The following is a 24,859-nucleotide window of genomic DNA, read 5'->3' as shown; positions in this document are numbered from 1 at the left end:
CAAATACTGAAAAAAAGATAAATTCTTCAGTTGATTTCCCTTAAATTATTTAAATCTATTACATGGAAAGGATGTGACAATGGGAAAACACACACTTCAAACAATGGTCACTTTTGGGGACATTACACAAATTTACTGACCCTAACCTTAACCACTGACCCAAAAATCTGCTTTTTCCCAATTGGGGACACAATTTTTGTCCCTACTTGGTCAAGCTGTCTGCAATTAACTAGTCCTAAGTCTGAAATGTGTACCCAAAAGTAGCCTATGATGGAACACACACACACACACACACACACACACACAGAGAGAGAGAGCAGCAGTCTGCAGCAGGGACAGACCTGGCAGCTCTTTATCTCCCTCTACAGGATGTCAGCCCTGAAATAATCCAGCTTTCATTTTAACTGTAGCAGTTTTATCTGTCCTCACCACTCCCCCCACCTCCCTCTCCCAACCCCCCCGCTCTGATGTACCTGAACGTGAAGCACAAACATTTGTAATGGATTAAGAAACACACGTGGATCTAGTCGTCGTTTTTTTAAAATGTTCAGTATATTTTTTGGCAATCAAAAGATGAAAACAGCCGTGACAGACATGTTGTTTTACTTTTCCATCTAACAAAGCTGCAACACAAGAAGAACTGGGTGCAGAGAAGGCACACAAAAAAAGAAAAAGAAAAAAAAATCCTGCAAAAAAAAAAAAAAATCCTTCATCTGTTCTACTTGAGGAGTTGTGATATGATGGTGCAATCAGTATAGAAATCCTGAGCAACTCATCCAGGTGTTTTCTTTTCCTTTGACACTTGTATAACTTTTCTTTAAACCTTTCCAACTGCAGATGTGTCACTTAGCAATTTATCAAGAACATTAGACTTCAAACAGGCCAATGAAAGTCCATTAGAATTGACATAAAATCAAAACAAAAGTGGTGAAAACTACACATTGAAATTTAACCATTTCAACACCGACCTTTACGCAGACAGCTGCAAAGAACTGATTTAAGCAGCAGAGTGACATATTAGTGGACGCCAATGTTGATCTGCAATTAAATAAATTATACCAGAAATTGTAGACTAAACAGTGAATTTAAAGAGTTGAAAAGAAATGTACAAACTGATAAAATGCACATTGTGTTGCTTTAAATGGGCGTTACTGTAGAAGAGTACAAACAGATTAACCGCAATGAAATGGACTGAAAAAAGTAGTTTCTGTGTATTTACAGCAGCAACATCTTTGCCATTGTGTTCTTACACACTATAATAAGATCATGTGTAAATGGCTCCTTCGCTACAAAGGAAAAAGCCTCCGGGCAAAGCTGCACATCATTTACTAGATTCATCAAACAAAAACACACCAAGTACAGTATAAAACATACGCACTTGTCCCAGTAAATAGTCCATAGTCACAGGATTTTCATTTCATAAAAACCTTAAATGTTCTCATTCAAGTCCAATAATACAGCACAGTAGTCAGTTTCTTACACTCTCTTTAAGTTAGTAGTAGTGGTGAGGCGTGTGGATGTCGTTTCACCATGAAAATGTCTTTACATACGAAAGACAACGATAGTAAAGAGTTAAAATACAACTAAATACAACCAAACAGTACATAGCCAATGAAAATGTTTTATCTGTGTCAGGTGACGGCAGAGCCAATCGGCTGTTAGCCCTGTCCGTCTCCGGCCACGTGCCGGCAGAGGCCCTCTGCATGGATGACCTTTGACATGAAAGTGAAAGCGGATGGAGGCCCGGGAGCTGCTGGGAACACAACCTGTTTGACGCTGCTGAGGACGAAACACGAGTGCTACGTCCAGCTGGCAGGCACGGATGTGAGTAACAGAACTGTCACCAGCCTGATCGCTGCGTCAAGGGCGGATCGCTCTGCAACTCCACGTTATGTTCTCAGTCACGAGTACAAACCGGCCACACAGTCTGCAGTAGTCTGTTACTCTCGCTCTGCTTCTCCTCCTCGTCTCAGAATGGACGTATGAGTCTGTACAAAGTCACCTTCACTGAAACACTTCAAACCCGTCTGTGGACATGTGTCTCACTAGTTTTTGGGGTAAATCTTCTCGTAGAAGAAATTTTGTGCCAGCAGGTAGAGTTCTCCATCCTTTTCTCGGACAGCATGAGCTCTGACAAACTGGAACTGCTCCAGTGCAAACTCATAGAACTCGTTCTCCATCTTCCAGATGGTCGACTGCTGCAGCTTAGCGGTCGACTCCTTAGTGGGCGGCTTCTTCTCGCTGGTCTTCCTCAGGTGGGATTTCTTCCCTGTGATGAGGAGAGAAGAGGATTAAAGGGATGCAAGTAAATTAATTCAAAGATTCAGCATTTATATATACACATATATAGCTAAATGTTTAATGTTAATGCAGGCAATGTCACAATTTTACATATCTTCACATTTTTGTTACATGATTGTTAAATTGAACTGGCAACAGGCAACACATCTCCATGTTAACAATCTCCATGAGGGATCTTGAATGTGAAATAGATAAGGACACCTGGGAACAGATCCTCAGTGATAATAGCAAATATATCAAGGAAATTAGAGGCAAATTTATTCAGTATAAAATGTTATGTGTTAATTGATCTGTCATTGTGTGAAACTGATGGAAAGTGCTTCTCTTAACGTCGTGCTTCCCAACCTTTGTTGTCTCATACAGCTGCCCGTACCCATCATGACACCACCTGTCACGTCCTTAATGTGATCATTCAGATTTATTTTACACTGGGTATCATTTAGCACTTTTAACTAGGGGTGCAACTAATGGTTATTTCACTATTGATTAATCTTTTGAAAGGTCATTGACGAGATTTTACGCTACTTTATATGTGCAATTAAAAAAATGTCAGAATCGAGCAATTTACTGCCTGCAGTTTTTTTGGGGTTTGGGTTTTAGTTTGAAGTTTGAGACTCTGAATCCCACAGTCTTCAAAATCATTAAATACTAGTCATTAAATATACAGTATTTAACTCTAGTACATTTATCTGCTGCAGAACATTAGGCGCAATATCATCCTTTAGTCATATGTGTGTGTACGTATCACTGTCACATTTAATGCTTCCTCATTATTCATTCTGGCTGCACTCATTGTAACTGCATCAGAGAGAAGCTGGAGTGCTTATTGATCACAATTCAATTCCCAGAGGAGCAATTCAAACTGGATATATGCAACCACAGCACACACACACACACACACACACACACACACACACTTAAGCTTTGCAATATGAGTGAGCCATTAAAAGTGTGTTTCAGTGTATTACAGTATTGGTAAGCAACAGTAAATGCTTTTTAACTATTCAGCAGACAAAGCACCTGTTTTGTACAGCTCAGTGGCTCCTTTGAAGAAGCGTGGCAGCGCGGCCTCCAGCATCATCACAAAGTCTTCCAGCTCTTCTGTAACTCCGACCAACATGTACTCGTTCACCAGGTTGTATTTAGCCTGCTCCAGAGCCCACTGGCTGCCCACGTTCCTGCACAGAGATCATGTATGTTTTATGTGGATATTTTTCTTATTCTGTTATTCTGCTAAACCGGGGGACGACTCTGGCGGATGTAAAATGCTTCATGACTGGAGAAAAAAAAGAGAGCAGAAATGGAGGAGGAGGAGGAGAGAGCGAGTCGGAAAGTTTAAAAGCTACAGGAGAGCAGCAAGAGGAGAGCTGAAAGATGGAGAGACAGGAAGAATAATAATGTGAGGGGAGACAAGTTTGTGATGTGAGTCCAGGGAGGATGGAGACAAAAGGAGGAGAGAGACCGGAAGGAATTGAACAAAAAAACGAAAGCCAGTGGCAAGGGTTGTCATGCTCAGGAAATTAAATAATATGACAGGAAGAGGATTGTTTAAACCTATAAAGCAACTTTTTGGCAGGACCCTGTTAAACAGAGCATCAGATGGCTGGCAGCACTTTCATCCTTTTGTCTCTAGTATTTATTTAATGTTTCCAAGGTGCATCCCTTTACTTAACTACACTGCGTTTGCTCAGCAGATGGCAGAGGTAATGTCAACGTCATCTAAAAAGTGCTGGAAATAGACACCGGTGAACTAAATCCACTACACAGTCAGTCACCTGCTTCAGGAGGCTAGATGGCGAAAAGATGGAGTGCAGAGTCAAGGAGAGATTGAGGAGAGTGAGAGGGATGAGTGGGGTGGGGGTAGAGAGAGATTGATTCAGATCATCGTGTAGAGAGAGAGAGAGAGAGAGAGAGCGGATCAAGGCTGACAGAGCGATCAGAGACCTTGAGAAGATGAGGCGGCTGAAATGATAGAAAAGATGCTACGAGGCTTAATGTGGCGCAACACAGAAAATGTGTCAGTCTTGAACTATCTGAACGATAGAATGAGAGAAAGAAATGAGACTGCGAATATTCTGTATCATCCCGTTTCTCAACACTACTACTGGAGATGCAGATCTTTAAAATCAAAATATATTGTTTCATTTTTTTTAAAAAGGCTCAGGGATTTCCTAAAACAGCTGGGAGTTATAGTTTTTAGCTAATATGACTCAAAAATAAGAAATAGTGCATTTATTACAAATTCCAGCTGTGGATTTATACTGTGCCAGGATGATGTGTGTGGGACTGAATCAAAATAAAATGTTCATGTTCACTGTAATGCAGGAACATGTCAGTGCAACATTGTGTCTCATTGATGTGTGTTTAATAGTTTTATGGATGATGTCATAGAGAAATAAGCTAGATCAGACTTTGGCAACATGGACAATACTTCATTGTGAGTTGAAGTGTTTCTATGGGATTTGTTAACTAAGAAAAACATAGTATATGCCTTATCCTTAAAACACACAGCTAGAAAAAGGGAAACATTACTAAAAATCAATCAACTAAAATCACGAGTACAAAAGAGACTATTGAATACTTACCAGCATTCAGAGTAATGACCGCAGAAAAAGGGAATCTGGAGCCAGAGCTTCTCAGGGGCGCAGTCTGAGCCGCCGGCTGATACACATTCATCAAATGTCTGAAACATAATTACGCAATACATGAGCATGTTGGACAAGAGTGTCCTTCACTCGGCAGGTCTGGCCATTTGAAGAAAACACTTGTCACAGATGACATGAGGATGTTAAACACAAGAATCTAGTCCAGAAATATGACAACTTGTACTGAGTGTATTTGTTGATTTTCACCTTCTTGTCTCCTTGTTTCCTGCGTCTCAAACCGGGCCTGTAGTCGTCCCCGAAACGCAAAAAGTAATAATAGGACACCAGCCTTTCAATGGGGTCCCGGATCACGTTGATGTAGATGGGTTTTCTCTTTATCCCAAACCTGAGAAAGAGGACTTAGGTTAAAGAACTTGACATGATTACAAACAGTCAACAGATTTAAGAGCTCAACTATTTGATTTCAATGTTTAAATATTATGCAACTGAAGAGCATCAAATCACCACAAGGTGGAGTCAACTGCACAAAGCCTCATCAGGTGAATGAACTCATCTTTACAGTCATGAACATGCTAAATGTGTATTTCTTTACTTGGTGAAGTCCAGGAAGGAGACATGTCCGTGGTAGAAGGCTGGCTTCATTTCCCTCCATTCAGTCACGTTCTTTACAAACCGAACCTGAACCAAGCACAATGATGATTATTATGACAGTCAATCACAGTGAAACCATGAACACAACAAAGGAATTTGAAGAAATGAAAGAAATGACAATGGAGTCCTCGGACCTGGTCCTGTATAGACATGACTGGGTTGTTCTTGGTGGTGTTGATGTGCAGGACGTGGTAGTGGTTCTTCCCGCACAGGTCGTAGGCGATGTTGGTGAAGGAGGTGCTGGCCGTCTTGGGCACGCGGTTGTAGATGATGACCACTTCGTCTTCGCTCTCGGACAGCGCCGACGACGACGTGTCCCGTTCCCGCAGGCCGTCCTGCGTGTGCCGCTGCTCGATCTCTCGTACCTCGTGTCTGGCGATGGCCCGTTCTGGAGAGACGAAGGACAAGTGTCTTTCTGTGAATTACTGATTATACAAACTTCAACCAGTTCCAGTGCAAGACAAAATGAAACTTGATACAAAAAAGTGGCAGAAAGTAGGACATTATTATAAATACTGTATAAGGTAAACAGGCAGCAACAAAGACAAGATGAAGATTGGGTGTCACAATGGTCACACTACAATTTCCAACTTCCACATGCCTCTGGTGTTTATATACTGGTTAATGTTCAACATGTCTCATAACCACGCTCAGCTGATTTTCTATATTTGACATCCCTGCTATGAAACTGAAGTGAAATTTAAACCTGATCCACTTAAGAAAAGTTAAGATCCCCTCCTTGTCAGAGGGAACCCCTCAGTGTGAGAGACTAAACTGTAAGTTCATTTAAAAAAAAAAAAAAAAAAAAATTCAATTTCATTTCAGTCAGTGTCTTTTGGAGAGCAGATAGCTAAAACTCCTGCTTCACACTGAGGATCAAGAATAATGTCAAACAGGAATATTAGTTAATCATTTTGTGAGCAGCCTATTTCACGCTGCGGTGCCACGTCTCTTGCTCGTTATCAAATTCAACTTTAATATCAGTCCTCCCCCCCTTACCTTCACTTCACTCCCCTTATTTCACCGCAGAGTGAAGTGTCTGTATGCGCTCATTTCAGAACAAATGAATATGCTGTCATATGGCAGAGTCTGTCTTTGTGTGCTCCAGTCTGCTTTGGATAGTCTGAAATGATTTTTTTTTAGCCAATTAAAAAAAAATCTCTGCTGCTGAGAAAAGTGTCACGTGACGAGGATGCAAAAGGTGAAAGTTGAAGAGCGAGAAAGGGTCGCCGCGAGGGTCAGAGGTTGGTTGTTAGACGGTAAGGGGACCGTTATTTGATAGCTAACTGGACGTTTAAAGGACATCAATATACTATAAATGAGAGGGGAGGAGGTAGAGAGAGTGAGGGGGTGGGCGGGGGGGGGGTCTCCATCTAAACACTGCATGAAGCTGCAGAAAAAGCCAGACCTCGGTGCCTCAGTGTGAATAGATTGAACACAAAGAAGCCCCAGCCTTTGTCGCCCTCAGGCTTTTCTCCGTCTGCATTCGTTTCAGATTGACTGGTGTTGACAATGCCTCAGAAAACTCTGCAGGAAGGATGGAGAGAGAAGAAGAAGGGTGCGTGTGTGTGTGTGTGTGTGTGTGTGTGTGTGAGTGTGTGTGTTTGTGTGGAAGGGACGCTGCACAACACTGTAGCACCTAATACCCGTGGGAGCTCTCAGTGGAGCCAGCGGGTTCCTTAATGCCCTGCCTGGCTACTGAGACACAGTTACAGCCTGACTGGCTCGTAGAGGCTGGCATCTGGCACAGAAGGCCAATTAAGATGTCATCTGTGATTCCCTTTCCTTCATCTGTGTGAGCGCACACGTGTGGACACAGCAACAACAACAACACACACACACACACACACACAGAGAAAACCTCTCACCGTCCCACCCCCCCCATCTCTTACACCCTCCTGAGCAGCTGTTAATGTTCCACTGATCAAAGCTGGATCTGATTACGGACGGAGCCGAGCCGCTTCCGCACGATCGCAACTGGTGGAATGGAGACGTGCCAGGTGGTTGTAATGGGTGAAGGCTGTCAGCTCCCACTATGCAGAACAACCGTAATGGAGACATTCATTCACGCGTCCATCTGAAGCATGCAATAGCGAGCACAGACAGCAATAACAGTTGCTATGTTGGAACTTTACCGCCTGAGCTCGAATGTCCTTTTAGGATTATTTTTTTTTTTACGATGATGTACATTGACAAGAGACACACAAAGGCTGTGACATTCAAGAAGAAAAGAGCCAGAGTCCAACCCGTGACAACACCAGCCATAAATATTAGGCCCCTTCAGTCTGTTACATATCGGCAGGTGTTTTAGGGCTTTGAAGTCTTGCTCACAATCTTTTTTCTTTTTTAAAAAAAATCAGCTTCTTACTCTGAGCTATAAGACTGTACATGAACACAACATTTTATGTCAATGTTCTGCTTATTTCACACCTAAGATTTCTGTTTATGTATTTTTGTAACTGTTTTAAGTTGGAAAAAGTAATTACATATTCTTGGGTGCTAATTGGGATTTAGAAACATTTTAAATCGAAGTTTGAGGAAAGTTTTTTTTGGCTTTTGTTACTCGACCACTGTCAATCACACCTCACTGAACCGCTCCCATACAGTAGCAGATTAGCTGAGTTTCTGAAAGTGAACAATTCCCCTGCCTAAATCTGCCCTGAGCAATATTTTATTAATGATGGGTCAAATGACTTCATGTTAGGTGAAAGAGGTCACTCACTGATGAAACCACAGAGACTTAATTACCTGACTGTAGAGTGTTCTAGAGCCTTTTAGCTTTTTATTTTGGCATTTTCGAGCCTGTAACTTTACTGTTTTGATTCACTTACATCACCCTCATTAGCACCATTAGCTGCAAGCTGTTTTGCTGAACCTTTCCACATCCAGCAGGGAGACAAGGTTAGCAGTGAGTTTGTGAACACTACGGAGCAATTACTGTCTAAAGGGCCAGATATTTTACTCAGGAGACTAAAACGGAGCTACAATAGAGTAAATATTGGCTTTATGAATGTCAGATGGACACAAACAAGACTGCAATTGAATGCTTACGTGTAAACAGGCAACTGAGAAACAGATAAATAGAAATAAATAACAATAAGGTATTCAATCAAAAGGAAAACAAAAAAATATTAGATTAATGTTTAATTAAATTTTGCTCTGTAACACTGCTTCAGCTGACATGTCTTCAGAACTTTCATTCTTAATCACAATTGTTAAACACTCACTCAGAGTCAGTCAACCAGCTTCAAAATATTTGGGGCTGCAGCCCCAGAGGGCCCCCCTATCCTCACCCCTGCTGTTAGCTAACATGTTAGCCAAATCAATTTCACTTTGTCAATATCATGTACAGCTTGTTGTGCTGCCCCCAGAACATTTTATGCATGTTTCTCTTTGAATGTTGCTTATTTAACCATGCTATGTATGTTATATCTAAAACCACATATTCAGGGGGGTCTAGAAGTGGATATTGTCTGAAATGTGTGGCATTCTAAGCATTAAAAAAAAATCAACAGCAACATCTATTTCCAGAAACACTGGGACTCTGGATAATCCACAGACCTCACTGGTCAACAGTTTTCATTTTATTTTGGTACTACTTTGTACCAAAAAGAAATGGTCCCTGTGGAAACTGTTGACAGTGAGCTCTGCGGATTATCCAGATAAGGAGGATAGTGTTCCTGGAAAGAGATGCTGCTGTTGAGTATTTCAAATGTATTGTTTCAAAGCTCTGAGCACCAGAAATGAAATCCTGTTGACCTCCATTGTATTGGATAGTGTGATATCATTAGGGGCTATGTGAGAAAATGTGTGGAGGTTTTGGATGAATTGACCCTTTAAACTCTGTTGCTAAAGACTTAAGCATTGTTCTCGTCCTAATTTTGAACTACTGCTGGCATCATGAGAACCAAACAGGAGAACATCCATCATATTTTATATGGCATTAACACACCAACTAACACTAGAAGTGTTTGTAAGGCTCCAGCTTGCAAAGAAAGCTGCCAGAGTTTTTTTTTTTTATGTGAAAAGGACGTGGAGGAGAGTGAGAAAACACCGGGGGCTATTGAGTCCCTAACTACAACGTCCTGAACTATGCTAAGGGGCCCAGAAACCACTTGTTCAAGACATGGTGTTTTGTGCCAAATTTCCAACAACCAACAAGGAGGCGAGGCGGGCACGGAGAGGGCTTCTTAGGCTTTGTAGTAGACGCCCTATTCATTGCAAGACTGAACATACTTGGCACAAACCTCGATATCAGAGGGCGCCACACACACACACACAGACACAGACACAGACACACATAGGCACAGACACAGACACACACACACACACACACTTAAGCTTAGCGCTCCCTTCTGAGGTCATTTAATTAGAGAACAAAAGCCTGAATTACGATGGCCACACAGCAGGCCTCCTTTCATTCCACATTTCCGTCAGTTTCCTCCCCTCAAGCCGTCTCTGTGCATTAAAAGCTAATTATGAACCGTGAAGCCAACACGGGTCTTAAACATTGTGACAACTACAAGCCTATTACTCTTGAGTTTCATTCAGAGTGAGGGACAGGAGGAAGACAGAGCGCTGCTAGTTGAACATATTTACTGAAGTAATTTCGCGGCCGATTAGACGCGACCATTCGAAATCATCATTCATATTCGCCGCCAGATCTGCGAAATGTGACAGGCCGTCGTGTATTACTGCTATCACGTCAGATCTGATGGGATAATAAAAGTGGGGGAGAGAAGATGATCCTTTCTCCAAGAAGCTCATAAATCCATCATCGCTCCGATCCTGAAGTCGGAGCTCTCTCCCTCTGTCTGGTTTCCCGAGAGGGTTAGCCCCTCGAACCGAAGCCTTGGGCTAGGTGGGTAATAGAGATTGGCTATCAGCGGCAGGCTGAGGTGTTCGGCTTGTACGGTTCTGCTTCGATGCCGCTGGATTGCAAAGTCAATGAAGGATGACAGAGAGGAGATCCAGGTTGCTGCTGTATAAAAATCGAGTTAGTCTGCTGCCTCTGCTGTTTCTCCCTCCTTCCTCTATATAGGCTTGGAAGCATGCTGCTGTTATGCTGTGCCAGGTTTCCAGGGGGACAGTTATGTCACCACTGCAGCACTCACGAACATTTGGATAAACTGTGCACTTCCAAATTTCTAATTATTCTAATTCGGTCTCGGGATCTGTTTAGCAGAGAGTGGATTATCGCAGGAAACGTGAATAAGGTCTGATGGGGGAGAATCAGGCCCGACTAAACAAAGCAGAAGCTGCATTACCATTGTTATCTAAGCGATGACAAGGAACATTATGAAGCACGCTGTGAGAGGAATCTGTTGTGCGGCTTGTCGACGCCGCTGGCAGCGCCCGAGACCTGAAAAAGGAGACAGATAAACGAGAGCGCTTTCATTATGTGATTGTGAAGGTGTTGGGCGCATTCAAAAAAACGCCTTCGGAGCTTTTAGGCGAGCTCGGTGTGACAGCAGGAGACGCTAAACACAGCACTGAACACTTCCTTTAAACTTTTCACTAGACACTAATGCTTTTATGCTATTTACATGTAATTCATGTTTTAGACTAAAGACACGTTCAATTGTTTAGGTGGGTTTTTTGAAACAAGAAGGGGTTGGCGGGGGTGGATAATTGCTAAAGCTGAGGCATTTTTCCCATTGGCTTTGACACACAAGTGCGACATTGATGCCCAGTGAAAGGTCTCATTCACTGGTCTGTCTCTCCAAGTACAGCTGGGGGAGAGAGGAGAGGTGGGTGAGTCAGGGTAAAGAAGAAGAAGAAGAAGAAGAAGAAGAGGAGAGGAGGGAGTGGGGGGGGGGGGCAGGGCAAAATAAGATGGAGAATGACAAAAATGTATCCAGACAATCTGATCATGGTTTTAAAAACAGCTGAGGCAGGGCCGAATTAACTTTACAAAAAGCCCAGGGGCAAAGATTTCATGTCGGGCTTCTATTAACTTCTTACCTCCTGCCTCTTGTGCATTATGGATGCAAATTGTCACATAATGAAGCCCAAACAGCAGAAAATTGATGGCATGTTCTTTATATGCACAGAGACCCAGAAACAACACAATACTATAGCGGAATACAATCATGTCTCACATTTATTTTCTATGCCTCTAGTCATCTGATTAAAGCTGCACTAATCAATATTTTTAAAATTACCAAAGGGTCTAATTACCAAGTCTAATATGAAACGTGTCTCTTGTAGTGACAAGCCCATAGGTAATTATTGGTCAACTCTTTTTAGTGTCTTTCAGCTTATTTTTCGCTCATTTTGCTTTTATGTCTCAAAACTTCACTGCTTTGGTTCAATCCCACCACTCTCATTAGCATTGTTTCCAGCCTTGTGAGGCTTAACCATCACCAAACAACAGGCAGACAAAGTTACTGACTTGCTAATGAACAACAAAAGAGCAATATATTTCCTTCAGGAGTCTGTGGAGTCCAAAACAGACGTCACCAAATTATAATATTACTCAGTTACTGCTGGATGTGTGAACAGGCGATTGCACGTCGACATATAGAAATGTCTTGTTTACAGGAAGATGATGGGAGTTTGTGTTTGTTCTGTCCTCTAGATTTATCATATGGTAAGGAAACTCTGATTGGGAATGCTAGAAATGGTGCTGCACAATGTATCAAAGTCAAACTGCAACAGAGAGCCTCCACTATTAAAAATTCAAATCAACAGATGCACCCAGCGAGGTGAAGAAGTGAGAATAAAACGTCTGGCTACAGTGCGGATCCTAATAAATAAAGAAGCTCCACAGTGACGTGATATTTCCTGTCCTGGACTTGGCACTGCTGCTGTGCGAGGGCTCAATAAATACTCGCCAAAGAGTTTTTCATTGTTATGACTTTCACGGTAGTTCTGCTTTACTAGAAGGCGCACAGACAACAGGAAAGGTGAGGAAAATACAGAGGAGGGGGCGGATGTGCTGTTAAGGTCATGATTTGGGAACCGGGAACACAATAGAGGTACTCCATCCTCCTGAGAGATGCTGCTTGCTGGGCCACAGGAGCTTAATTCAGTGCAAACTGTCCACATAAAGGTCACACACACTCAAAAACCAGGATGCGACTTTTTTTGCGGTGCTGACAATGTAGCATGTTGAAAACAAGTGCGTTTTTGTCAGAGAGTGCCGACAAAGCATTCCTCTGATATGTAGAGGAGACAAAACCCGCCTTGTCGGTGCTGACAGACAACACTGTGCAGACAGTTTAAAGTGGTTAAGTGGTTTGGGGTATGGGTCTTGAGACCATAATTACTCCAGTGAGAGTCATTGAGGAGAGAGATGTTAACACTAGAAACTTCACAGTCCACTTTTTTGTGGAGAGGAGACTCAAAAATGAGAATGCTCCAGCTGAGGATGAAGTTGCTAAGCAGAGTTCACGAACTATAGATGAAATACAAGCTGTTCGACTGAACTCGAGGGGACGCTAAATAAGATCCAGCAACATGTGGCCCATTTATAAATCCTGTCTAAATGTGAGCCATGTTTCTACACTAATGATAACAATCCGGGATAGATGGAGATGATAATCATCGTAGTTCAAGCTGCCACTTTCTTCCCTAATATGTCTTTTGTGCAATCGAAGCCAGTGGTGCTTGTCTGACAGGTGAGCCAATAATGTCTGGGTAAACAGGGCTACGTTCTGTCTGCTTCATCTGAAACAGCCGGTCAGATGAGATTATGGAGCAATTTACACAGATGGCAGATCCCATCATTCCCCTGCCTTGTTAAGTAAAGGCGGGGTCTGACAGGTTGTGGAGGGAGGGGTGGAGAGGGGGCGATTGATTGGAACAGATCTCATCTTGGCACAGATTGTCAATGACTAAGCAGTGGGAATTAGCCAATGTTTTCTAAAGGCATTTACGCTTCAAAAGGAAAGCGAAAATATCTGGGTAAGTCTGGTCAAGAGACGAGCAATTACATGAACGTTAGTGGGGGGGGGGCAGTGTAAAGAAAGCAAAGTAGGAATGTCTGTCACTGCTGAATGCTTCGGCTGCAGCCTCATAAACACTGCAGTCAAATCTGTGACAGCCTGAAGAAACTTGAAAATTAACAGATTATTGACTCCATATGGATTCATTCCTCATATTCTAATGTAACAACAAACAACGTTGCATAATAGCACAGCTCTGGTTGCAAGCTACAACCCAGATATCTGATGTTCCCTTTCTCTCTCTCTCAGACTCTCGGCCCTGTAACGGATAATTAATAATGCATATATAGGAGTCCAGGGAAAACTCCACACTCTATTAAGCCGAGCAGACGACAGCTATTCATAGAGTTAATGATGAGTGGGAGGGACAGGTGAACACCGCAGAGGATCTGTCCCACACAGAAACGTGCTACAGAGTGAGAGTGCCGTTAACGCAGAACATCTCTGCAATGAGACCGGTTCAACTTGTTATCACTTTATCTCTGCAGGCTTATCTGTGTGTCTTTCATCTTCCTGGTTCTCTGCCTCTCTCCTTTCATCTTATTATATTTAGCATCTCCGGGCCATCCATCCAGCGAGGATGTTGTAGTGTTCGCCCATCGGAGGATCACTGTGATGGGATTTGCTGTTCTCTCACTTTCACTCCCTAGATACTCGTTCCAACACCTGAACTACGACTACATTTACAGCCAGGATTACCCCATAATACCGTTCTGGTTTTTTTCACTCTCGCTTTAAACCCAACTTTGTGGAACTGACTGGGCTCATTTGGGACGGGGGGGAAAAGGTCACGCGATGCAACATACTATACTATACACTTTATAACTATAAAAGGATGACCCGCATCACTTTTCAAAACCACAATAACCCAGATAAGAGAAGCTCTGAGTTCATAATATAGTTCATATGTGACACGTACAGCACGTATTATTGTGCATTTACAGCAACTGCAAAGGTTTGTGTGTGTTTTGCTTCCCCCTAGATGTTGCCTCTCAGGTCAAATAGACTTTGCCCTAAACCTGTGATTGGTAGAGCTTGTTTGGAGAAAGCTCGTCCTGAGATGACCCAAAAAAAAACAGTGTCACAAAATGTACGCGCTCAGTCACGGAAAACTTGATAAGACAAAACAAGCAGTTACAAGGCATCACCTCGGGCTCTGAGATATTGCGGTGGATGTTTTTGACCATTTTCTGACATTTTAAGGGCTGAAAGACACAATATGGGCACACATTTTTGTTGCGACCCTAATTAGCCGAGACATTCGTATAGCAACATTATTTGGAGGCTTGTGAAATGTTTTATTATGTTGTTCCACAGAGTTTCTCAAACTACACGAATAAACTTTTTTTTTTTTTTTTTTTTTTTCAAACACAGAGACAGGATATATTGTGGATTGATCATGTCTGGCCAATCTCCTTTCTATTTAATAATGTTATTATGGGGGCCAACGCTAATAAAATGTGTTGAACTGGTGCATCATTAATATTGGTCAGAGGTAGGATACAGACACTTGTCTACGAGAAGAAAAAAACAAAACAGCTTGATAAATCAATCTGGTTTGTAGCGTTCCTGGATGAGCAGCAGCAGAGGCAAAGTGGATGAGGAAAAAGAAACACACACACACACACACACACACACACAAATAAGACAGAAAAAAGGAAAAGAGATGCAGACACATAAATCTACTGATCCTCACTCAGCGGGGGACAGTCTGAACGTGGGAGCTAAATATTCAGCAACCCAGATACTACATTAATAAGGTGCGGCGTAGACACACACACACACACACACACACACACACACACACACACACACACACACACACACACACACACACACACACACACACACACACACACACACACACACACACACACACAGACACACACACACAGACACAGCTGTTTGCCATGTACTCATTTGTATTCTATCTAATGAACTTCAAGTTGTATTTCAGGCGATTTGGCAATGCTGCTCACACCATTCAGCACACAGAGAGGAGACGGAAAGAGACGGTAAACCTCAAATAAAGACACAGAGACAAATGGAGAGAGAGAGAGAGAGAGAGAGAAAAGGCAATGAGGCGAGGAGGCGAGGAGAAAGAGGTGAAGTCTGACTGTAGAGGAGTGGAAACAGTGTAGTAGCACCACATTAACAGTTCATCCCCGAGGATGCCAAGTGTTAGATGTGTTACAGGAAAACAAGATAAATTCAGCTTTAAGCCAACTCTTCAACTAACAGGAGCTAAAGATGATCCGGCGGGCTGAGGAAGGAGAGAGGGGCCGACGTTGCTCGACCACCTTGCTTCCTTCCTCTAACCCTGGGTATTCTGATGAAATTGGTTGTAAAAAAAAAAAAAAAAGAAAATGCTGCAGGCCGGCTTTCTTCATTCTTTTTTTTTGTAGGGGGCTTATGATTTGCACCAGCCAGGGCTTTAAATATTTCTGTGTCGCAATGAAAATTAAATCATCTCTTTCATTTCTTTTTCTGCCTCTTACACCCCCTCCCTCTCCCCCCTTTCTCTCCGCTTCCCCTTCCTTTGATAGCACCTTATTTCCGACGCCGGCAATGGATATTCTCCTTTCAGGCGCGCATCCAATGGGGTTAGTAAAACACAAGAGGGATTTGAATATTATAAAAGGGAGGCTTGGCACGCAAATAAAGAAGTTGTTTACAACTATTGATCCAGAAGGAGCGGGATGAGAGTACTGTCATTTTAAGTTATTATCATGGCAGAGGTTTATTAGCTGCTCGCTCCCCCCCCCCCCCCCTGTCAGAGGAGGAGCTGATTGGTCTTGGAAGAAGAGAAGCAACCCTGTTAACTCTGCAGAAGAAGAAGGGAGGGTACCTGACACCTGCTGTCACGTGTTTAACCACTGCGGGCTCCGTCATCTGTCAAAAAACCCACTAGGTATGGCAAGGTTATGAGCTCAAATCCCATCGTGTAGCTTTTATCATCATCAAAATGGAGTGTGGAGATCATGGGAGGAAAGAAAACTGATTATTTTCTGAAAGCACGCCCCGACGAAAAAAGAAAAGAAAAAGAAAGTCACATCAGCATCCAGGATCAATGTTGGCAACCGACATTCTGGGGAGAATCTCTGCCAGACAGTTTGCTGACCTACATGTGATTTATCTTTTTCAACTAAAGAAGAATATCTCATCAGCCATCAGTCAAGGTCCACTTGTCCCTGTGCATTCAATTAAAAAGAACCCCACCCCCCCAAAAAAATACAGGCCTGCAGGGTTTCGGTGCCCACATTTCTTCCGAGTTGAGCGAGCCGACACCTCTGCCCCACAGTGACATAAGAAGAGATGAAGAGGGGGGGGGGGCAGCGAGATGGAAAAACATACATCTGTGTAAAGAAGTATGTGTGTGCATGTGTGTGTGTGTGTGTGTGTGTGGGGGGGGTGATATTTGGAAGATGCCAGCTCAGCTGCGGGGAGTGATGGGTGGCGAAGGAGCCAGGGTGTTCTTCTCTGACGGGCCTCCAATTACATGCAGGGTGTGAAACCGTCCATAACACCCCGATTAGCCCGTCTGTCATCCTGCTGCAGCAGCGGAGCCAGCGCCACGGCTCCGGTTGCTGTCGTGCGCGCCGCTTTGCAGGAACACATTCTCTGTCAGACAAAGTGCATGCCAGGGATCATAAATCTTGGGCCCCAATCAAAGCTTGCTTCTAACAATACAGCAAAAGCCCAGTATGACCATTAGCACCCACCTCCCGCAGCAAATCCATCCCAGACACCTACGCCCCATCTCCGCAGTGGGCTCTCCTCCATTAGCCGCTCAAATGGCATGTTTTCAGTGAGTGACTGAGCCGGTCTAGGCGATAGACGCTACCGGCTGCTTACAGTAGCAGATGCCAACATGCAGAGTGAAAGCAAATGACTCATGCACCCTTTATACCCCTTAGGGAAGCTAAAAACGGAGTTGTGGGGTGTCATGGAGAGTTCAAAGGGAATCTGAGTTCCACAGAAAGGAGAAGAAAATAACATGACAAAGGAGAAGAAATGCTGGAGGATACATTGTTTAAAAAAAAAGGGGAATGAGGTTGACATCTGGAGTTTTGGAAAAGGAACAGAGGGCCTGGTCTAGTTGAGTTTTGCCTGTGTGTCACCAATTAGCTTTAAAAAAGGAAGCAGCCCTATGAGTGAGTCACAGAAACCAGTTGACACACACTTGACAAATATGTAGGAGTTTAAAAAAGAAAAAGAAAAAAAAAAGAAAGAAAAGGAAACCAGGTAGACACTCAGATCGCCAATAGAAGTTCAATTTTCAACACGACTGCAGCTCAAGGTCTCCTTGGCGACGGCATGAATGATGTGCAGGACGGATCTGAGCAGCATCTGGGCAGCTCTGGAGGTGGAAAGTCGCCCAGTGCATGCAGCGGGTAGCGATGCCTGACCGATGCCCTTTCAAGAGCAAATTCCTGACCAGATCTCCGGGGTCCCTCGGCGGGCAGAGTGTGAGGGTGGGTCTGAGGCTTGCGAGTGCCTGGCATGACAATCAAAGTCGAATTCAAACCCCCGAGCCCGAGAGAGCGACGGATGGACGCTTAAAAGTCTTGCGTCAGCTCTGCAAACACTCTGACAATGAGCGCATGCATCGCTTCCTTCTTCTGCATTCAACGGCATCTCTCTTCTCCCCCTCAGAGCTCATCACAGAGACGCTTGTGTCTGGAACTAAATATCACCGCCGAACAGATGGAAATTGAATTCCTTTAATCAGGCTGAATAACGGGCCAGTGGATAAAAAAGCTGATGATGCTGAAGGGAAAAAGTCTTGCGGATCGGGTCCCTGCTGGGTGACTCGCAGCCCTCAACATGGCCTGCAGGGCGGAGGGGTGAAGAGGTCATCTGCTCCGGTTTCAAAAGCCTTAAGGTGACAGTTTTACAGGCGATGTTTCTATTTACGCGGCTCTAAATATGCCACAGATGCCCTCAAGAATGAATTCCCACCTATGCACCCAAGCTGTGTTGCTGACTGGTTTTGAAAGCATCAAAAAACAGTAGACGAGTGTGAGAACTTGTGATTTGGACTATAACTATTCCCCCAGAGGAAATAAGTTACATGACTTGAATCTAGAAAAGCAGGTAGCACAGACAGATGCTACACAAATAAAATGGTGCACTCAGCTGTGTAATGAACATGATTTCAGCCAGGAAAGACAGGAATCAGGAGAAAAGTGATGTTTCAGAACTACTATTGAGAGTTATTGGGATAAGTGTCACACACACACACACACACACACACACACACACACACACACACACACACACACACACACACACACACACACACACACACACACACACACACACACACACACACACACACACACACACACACACACACACACACACACACACACACACACACACACACACACACACACACACACACACACACACACACACACACACACACACACACACACACACACACACACACACACACACACACACACACACACACACAACTGAGCTTATTCACTGGGGATATGACTCCTTATTCTCCGGTCTCCAATTTGACTTTATCACAAGTGTCAGCTCTGCATATCAAAAAGAGACCAGTGCCAAAGTAATCTGTGTGTATGATAGAAATTTCATAATCATCAATAAAACATACTTTTACTGTGACATGATCTTTTTTTTCCCCTCCAAGCGTTTTCTTCAAAGGAGCCAGAAAAGCTTCTGGTGGTGCCTCTTCAAGAGCAGCTTAAACAAAAAAACAAAAAAAAAAGGAACATTCATCTGGGTTGACTTCTTGGTTTCTTTAAACAAGCACGTTACACTTTCTTAACTGGTTGAAAAACATCTAATCACTGTTGAATCCAATTCAGTCATTCGTCTCTTGTCTGACGTCAGTGAAACCTAATGAGGGATTCATCAGTCTCAGACTTTAGAATAAAGCAGCGTGAAATTCCTCAAGGTGAGCGCCTGAAATTGGCTGAACTGAGAGGGAGTTGATGGCAACGCTGACAGAGAAAGTGGCCTTGAATCAATCCATCAATCCATCCATCTATCCATCTATCAATCCATCCATCCATCCATCCCTGCACAGTCACCCTGCGTTACTGTTGACCCAGCCGGCAGCAGCGCTGATGAGCAGCCGGAGAGAAATTCTGTGGGGGTAATGGATTAGGCCCACAGCAGGACACACAGCTGCATGGCGGCATGATTGTAATGCAGGAGACTCCTCAGTGAAACCTTGGGATGACGATTAGCTTGGAAGCAAATCACAGCTTGTTTGCCCTGCGGGAGGCTTCTAATGGGGGGAAATGATTCAACCTGCGTGCCAAGCAAAGGGGTCCCACGTTGTGAGGAGAGGACGGCGGCCATTCTAACCCACGTGAAGTTAATTGTGAACATGTAAAAATATGATACATGAAGGTGAAATATCCTTCCAAACGTTTTTTCCCCCCCTCCTATCTGTCACGGAGGAGTTATTCTCAGGGAGTGTGGATTCGGGTTCGGACACCACCTGTCCTAGTTGTGGTCATTAAGCTGGTTTTTATTGTGGCACAGATGGACCTGCAGCAGGCGTACCTGGTAATGCGAGCAGCCCCGTGGCTGTCTGTCAGCGTCGTGCCTGTGAAAACCTCACGCACAACTATTTGGCTATGCAGCACATAATTCAGAGCTCCAGTATACAGACGTCTGCTCAGTCCAGTCATCCATCACAGCGCTTTTTGCCCAGTCAACAGATTCTCGTGGTGGTGGGCAGTCAGGGGAAAGGGCTCTCAGGTTCTGTTTCAGCATCGGGAGGAGAGTGTGTATAGTGTGTGTGTGTGTGTGTGTGTGTGTGTGTGTGTGTGTGTGTGTGTGTGTGTGTGTGGGGGGTGCAGCCCAGGAGAGTTTGGATTTTCACAGGGTGTAAAGTATAGCCCTTTACAGCAGCAGTAAACCATGTCACAGGCCAATATAGCCATCCATACCCTCAGGACTCCTGATTGTTCCAACATGTGAGAACTCAGCTGGGATACCTCATTCAATTAAGCTGACTGTTAAGCATTCAATTCACAATCTGGCCCAAAACCTTCCTACTGTAGCCTCATCTTTACTAACACAAAGCTGCCTATAGAAAGTCAGTGTGGTTTTCTCCTTTTTAGCTTTGGTTCTTTTAAGTCCCACTTCAGGCTGGAACTCACAGCAATTAGTCAATGTATTGGTTCGTCAGGCAACAGAAAGATAATTGTCGACTATTTTCAGATTTAGATTCAGGTACATAAAAATGAAATACTGTTTCACAAGTTAAAAGCACTTTGTCAAACATTTCCAGCCAGTCATTTTCAAGGACTTAGAGCTGTTGGTCAAAGGAATTGGGAGGTTGTAGATATTCACCTTGGACCATTTTCAATGACAAACCAACAACAAAAAATGAGGGGTTGAACATAGCTCAGTGGGTAGAGCACCCGCCAATCTTCGCTGCAGGTGACCCCGGTTTGGGTCCTGCACCGGGCGGTCTTGTCCTGCATGTCATTTCCCCCTCTCTGCCTCCTGTTTCCTGTCTCTCTCTACTGGTCTGTACAATAAAGGCAAAAAGCCTAAAAATTATACTTTAAAAAAAACAACAAAAAATGAGTTGAAGAAGTAGTGAATATGTTCACTCTTAAATAATCTGCTGGTTATGTTCTCAATTAATCATTTCATCATTTGGTCAGCTTTTCAAAGTGCAAGTTCACACAATGAGTTGGTCTGACAGTCCAAACCTGAGACAGACAAAGATATTTAGTTTACCAAAAGCAGAGAAAGGCAGACATTGATCAAGTTTGTGAAGCTCGAGTACATTTTTTCCATAAAATATGACTAAAACAATCACAGTCAAATTCAAACCCAGAGCCTGAGAGCAGTCAACTTTTCAATTAATTAACTAATGGTTTTAGCTCTAGTCCCAGTAAAAGTGGCATGATGTCAGTCCCCAACTGGTATTAAAATGTCATCTACTGATTCATTTATTATAGTCGACTGAAATAAGAACATTTATCAAGCAAAATGTACACAGCTGGAAAGAGCAAAAAACTAACTGGCAATCATTTTGATCATAGTGATTTATCTCATTTCCTATCTTTGGGTTTAGGACTGCTGAATATGAAGCTTTGAACTGTGGGCAATTGTGAATTTGTTTTTTTCTTTTGGGCACGTTACAGACTAGATAATTAACTAATTACAACAACAACAACAACAACAACAACAGTTAGTTGCAACTCAAACAGGAACTTTAAAGCCCTCACACAGCCCCGGCTCACAGGTGTTTTCACTTATTTTGGCAAATGAGGCCTCCTCTCAAAGCTGTGTGAATGTGTACAGATGACATCTCCCTCCCCTCACCGGTTACTTCAGCTGCACCTATTTGAGCAGGACTTTCACCTTGTTCAAAGTTAGGTGACCTCACTCAATTCCCAGCATAACTGCACCTCACTTCAACCTGAGCAGAGGTCAGAGGAAGTTGAAACATCTATGTGTGCACTAGCTGAAATGTTGTTATCTATAAAAAACTCATCATAGCAGGAAACTAATGATTAATGATTGCTCTGCTCTATTTATTGTCGCTGTACATCATTCAAGTGAGCCAGCATGCACAATACTACAACACTAGAACTGGCTAAATGGTATGCAGCTGTTATTAATACCATTAGTTACACCTGTGCCTTTCCTGCTAGAACAGTCAAAATGTCTGCCGTGTAAAAAAAGGTACACTGGCTGCCCTCTCTCCAGGTTCTGCCAGGCTGCTCTACTCTCATCAAATGATGCAAAAGGTGGTGTGTGTGTGTGAACCCCTGAGGTATGCTGGTTGCACCCCTCGGGGTGTCTGCACCGCTCTGCTGCTCCTTAAAAAATCCCCACAGTGGAGGCACCAGAGAGATAATCCTGCAATGTCCCAGATCTTTATTGGAACTGAGCCCCTGATGGGAGCTAGCAATGAGATTTGAACGCAGCGCCGGGCCACGTTTCAATCACAGGGGAGAGTCTGGTAAAAGGGGCAGGGGAGGATTTGCAGCAGGGTGGCGTCCCCATGCATGCAGAATATTGCTAAAAATGACTTGGAGCGAAAAGATGTTTTTTTTCTGTCAATTGGTTAAACACTTCCACACCAGTCTCACCCGGCTGGAATATTCAAAGCCCTTCATTTCCAAGTTAGCTGTTGATATCCTGTTAAATCTGTGAGTAAGCATACAGAACCAAACATTGCTTTTCTGTGTTCATATTTTCTACTTTTCCTCAGTTTTCTATCATCATAGACTAAATATATTTGCTTTTGGGTTGTTAGTCAGACATAAAAAAGCAGGCTGTAGGCGTAACCTTTAGGATACTAATCACTTAATCCAGAAAACAGCTGTCAGATTAATCATATCAGAATAATCGGCAGTTGCAGCATTTGAAGTGTACAAATACACACTTGGCTGCTTTCGCTGTCACGGGGTAACTGGTTGAAAACACCAGGACTTTTTCAATCTCACACTGCATTGTAAGGATCAGGGTGAGAGGTCGACCCTATATCTGTGAATGTATCTATTAAATGTACAAACACTCAGTTCAACTTTCTATTCAGGGCGGTCATGCAGGGTTCAGTAGGACAGCTCCCAGACCCTCTGAGCCATGATGAACCATATGTGTGGTGGATAAGTGGGGGGGGGGGTGTCTCAGCACACCACCTCCTATAGACGCAAATGCACAACAATGGAGCTGCACACATCTATACTGACCCATCACACAGAGAGCTCACACACGGCCGTGCAGTGTCACCCAGAGTGATATGCTTGTTTTTTTTTTTTTTTTTTTAACTTACCAAGCTTTCCCCGGGACTCCTCCAGCTTCTGGATCTGATTTTCCAGGAAGAACATGGCCAGTGCGAAAGCCAGCAGCGCCAGCAGCTGCAACTTGGGCGGCATCATGACTCTGAGCAGCCCCATCAAATCATCCAGAGAGGGATGTGGTCAGTCCATGCTCAGAGGAGGAATCACTGAAAACACACACAGCGACGACGGTGATTACAGAGCGGCTGAGTGTCTGTGCATGGCCCCCTCTCTCTCTCTATCTCTCTCTGTGTGTGCGTGTGTGTGAGAGAGAGATATATCTCCCACTGTTCAGATCCTCTGGTTACCTCAAATGCGTTGTGTTCATGCTCGGCTCGGTTATTTCATCGACTCAATTCCCACGAGCTGAGCGCCGTCAAGCCCTAACGGTTTCTCCACAGTGCGGCTTTAGTCCCTGCGGGGTTTAGGAGCGCTGGTACCAGTCTCTGTCGCCTGCGTCCCCCATGTAGCGCTGTCCTACGGTCCTGTCCTACGGTCCTGTCCTATGGTCCTGTCCCGGCTGTGTGTTGAGCAGCAGCAGCAGCAGCTACTGACACTCAGCTCATTGGATGCATTAGCAGTCCACCACACAGCTGAGAACTCCTATTGGTCCACAGGCACTGTCTGTGAGACCGTGATTGGACCATCTTTAACAAGCTGTCTTTTTTTCTTTGTAACTTTATTGAGAACAACACAATACATGGACAATATCCTGGAGGAATATTGATTAGAGGCAATCCTACAAAAAAAAAAAAAGTAGCTTCTATTTTTATATTTTTAGTGTTATTTTTATGTTTCAGCTTGCTATCCTTTTCCCTTTCTCCTTCAAACACAATGAATCTATGTTTGCATTATAAATATATTTTTTTAATCTATTATGTTAATATAATGTTTTATTGTTTGTATCTTAAAAACTCTACTTTCCCCTGCTTGTACTATATATTACAGTGCGCTTTGGCAATACTGTGCTTCAGTGTGGGCATGCCAATAAAGCTTCTTGGATTTGAATTGAATAAAATAAAATAAAATATAATAGGACACTGCCAAATGTGGGACACCAATTGTATCTATCTCTTATTCTACCAAACACTAATGATTAGGACTGCTGTCATATCAAACCACACATATCATTTCATTTAAATCCATGAGTACACTCCAGATCTATTTTTTGATTGTATCATAAATCATTTATTTACTGAGACTTTATTAACAAATCACACAGATGACCCATGTGGTGGTAGAGATTAAATGAATAAATAATTAAACATGTATAGACACATTTTTGTATTGGCTGGCGTGTATCAGATAATATTAGAAGAAGAAGACAAATTATTTTAATTTGTTTCTAAACCAAGTTAGTGCATGTTTCTGGGTTTTTATTGTTGTTTTTTTATATTTACATGAATAAATGTGTTATGTACTAAATAGTCATGATGATATTGACCATGTCAGATATTTATTAGGAGATGGTTATTTTTGTATATTAGAATTTGAGACATTTTCCATTTTATTTTGCCAAAATGGTCATGTGACTGAACAGGAGCATGAACAA

At 43.2% G+C, this 24,859-nt stretch overlaps 1 protein-coding gene across 1 annotated transcript; it reads right to left on the bottom strand.

The window, feature by feature from the left end:
* Positions 1-530: 530 nt before the first annotated feature.
* hs2st1a (heparan sulfate 2-O-sulfotransferase 1a) lies at positions 531-23,815 on the bottom strand. Its single transcript, XM_053329653.1, has 8 exons — positions 23,616-23,815; positions 23,301-23,474; positions 5,693-5,946; positions 5,500-5,585; positions 5,154-5,292; positions 4,887-4,984; positions 3,322-3,479; positions 531-2,269 (listed from the first exon to the last, which is right to left on the bottom strand). The coding sequence occupies exons 2-8, from the start codon at positions 23,422-23,424 to the stop codon at positions 2,046-2,048; spliced, it is 1,083 nt and encodes a 360-aa protein (XP_053185628.1). The 5' UTR covers positions 23,425-23,474; positions 23,616-23,815; the 3' UTR covers positions 531-2,045.
* Positions 23,816-24,859: the final 1,044 nt, after the last annotated feature.

This window comes from Scomber japonicus, chromosome 12 (genome assembly GCF_027409825.1).
Source record: "Scomber japonicus isolate fScoJap1 chromosome 12, fScoJap1.pri, whole genome shotgun sequence".
In the NCBI taxonomy this organism is placed as follows: Eukaryota; Metazoa; Chordata; class Actinopteri; order Scombriformes; family Scombridae; genus Scomber; species Scomber japonicus.
This window is presented reverse-complemented; position numbering and strand designations above follow the sequence as displayed.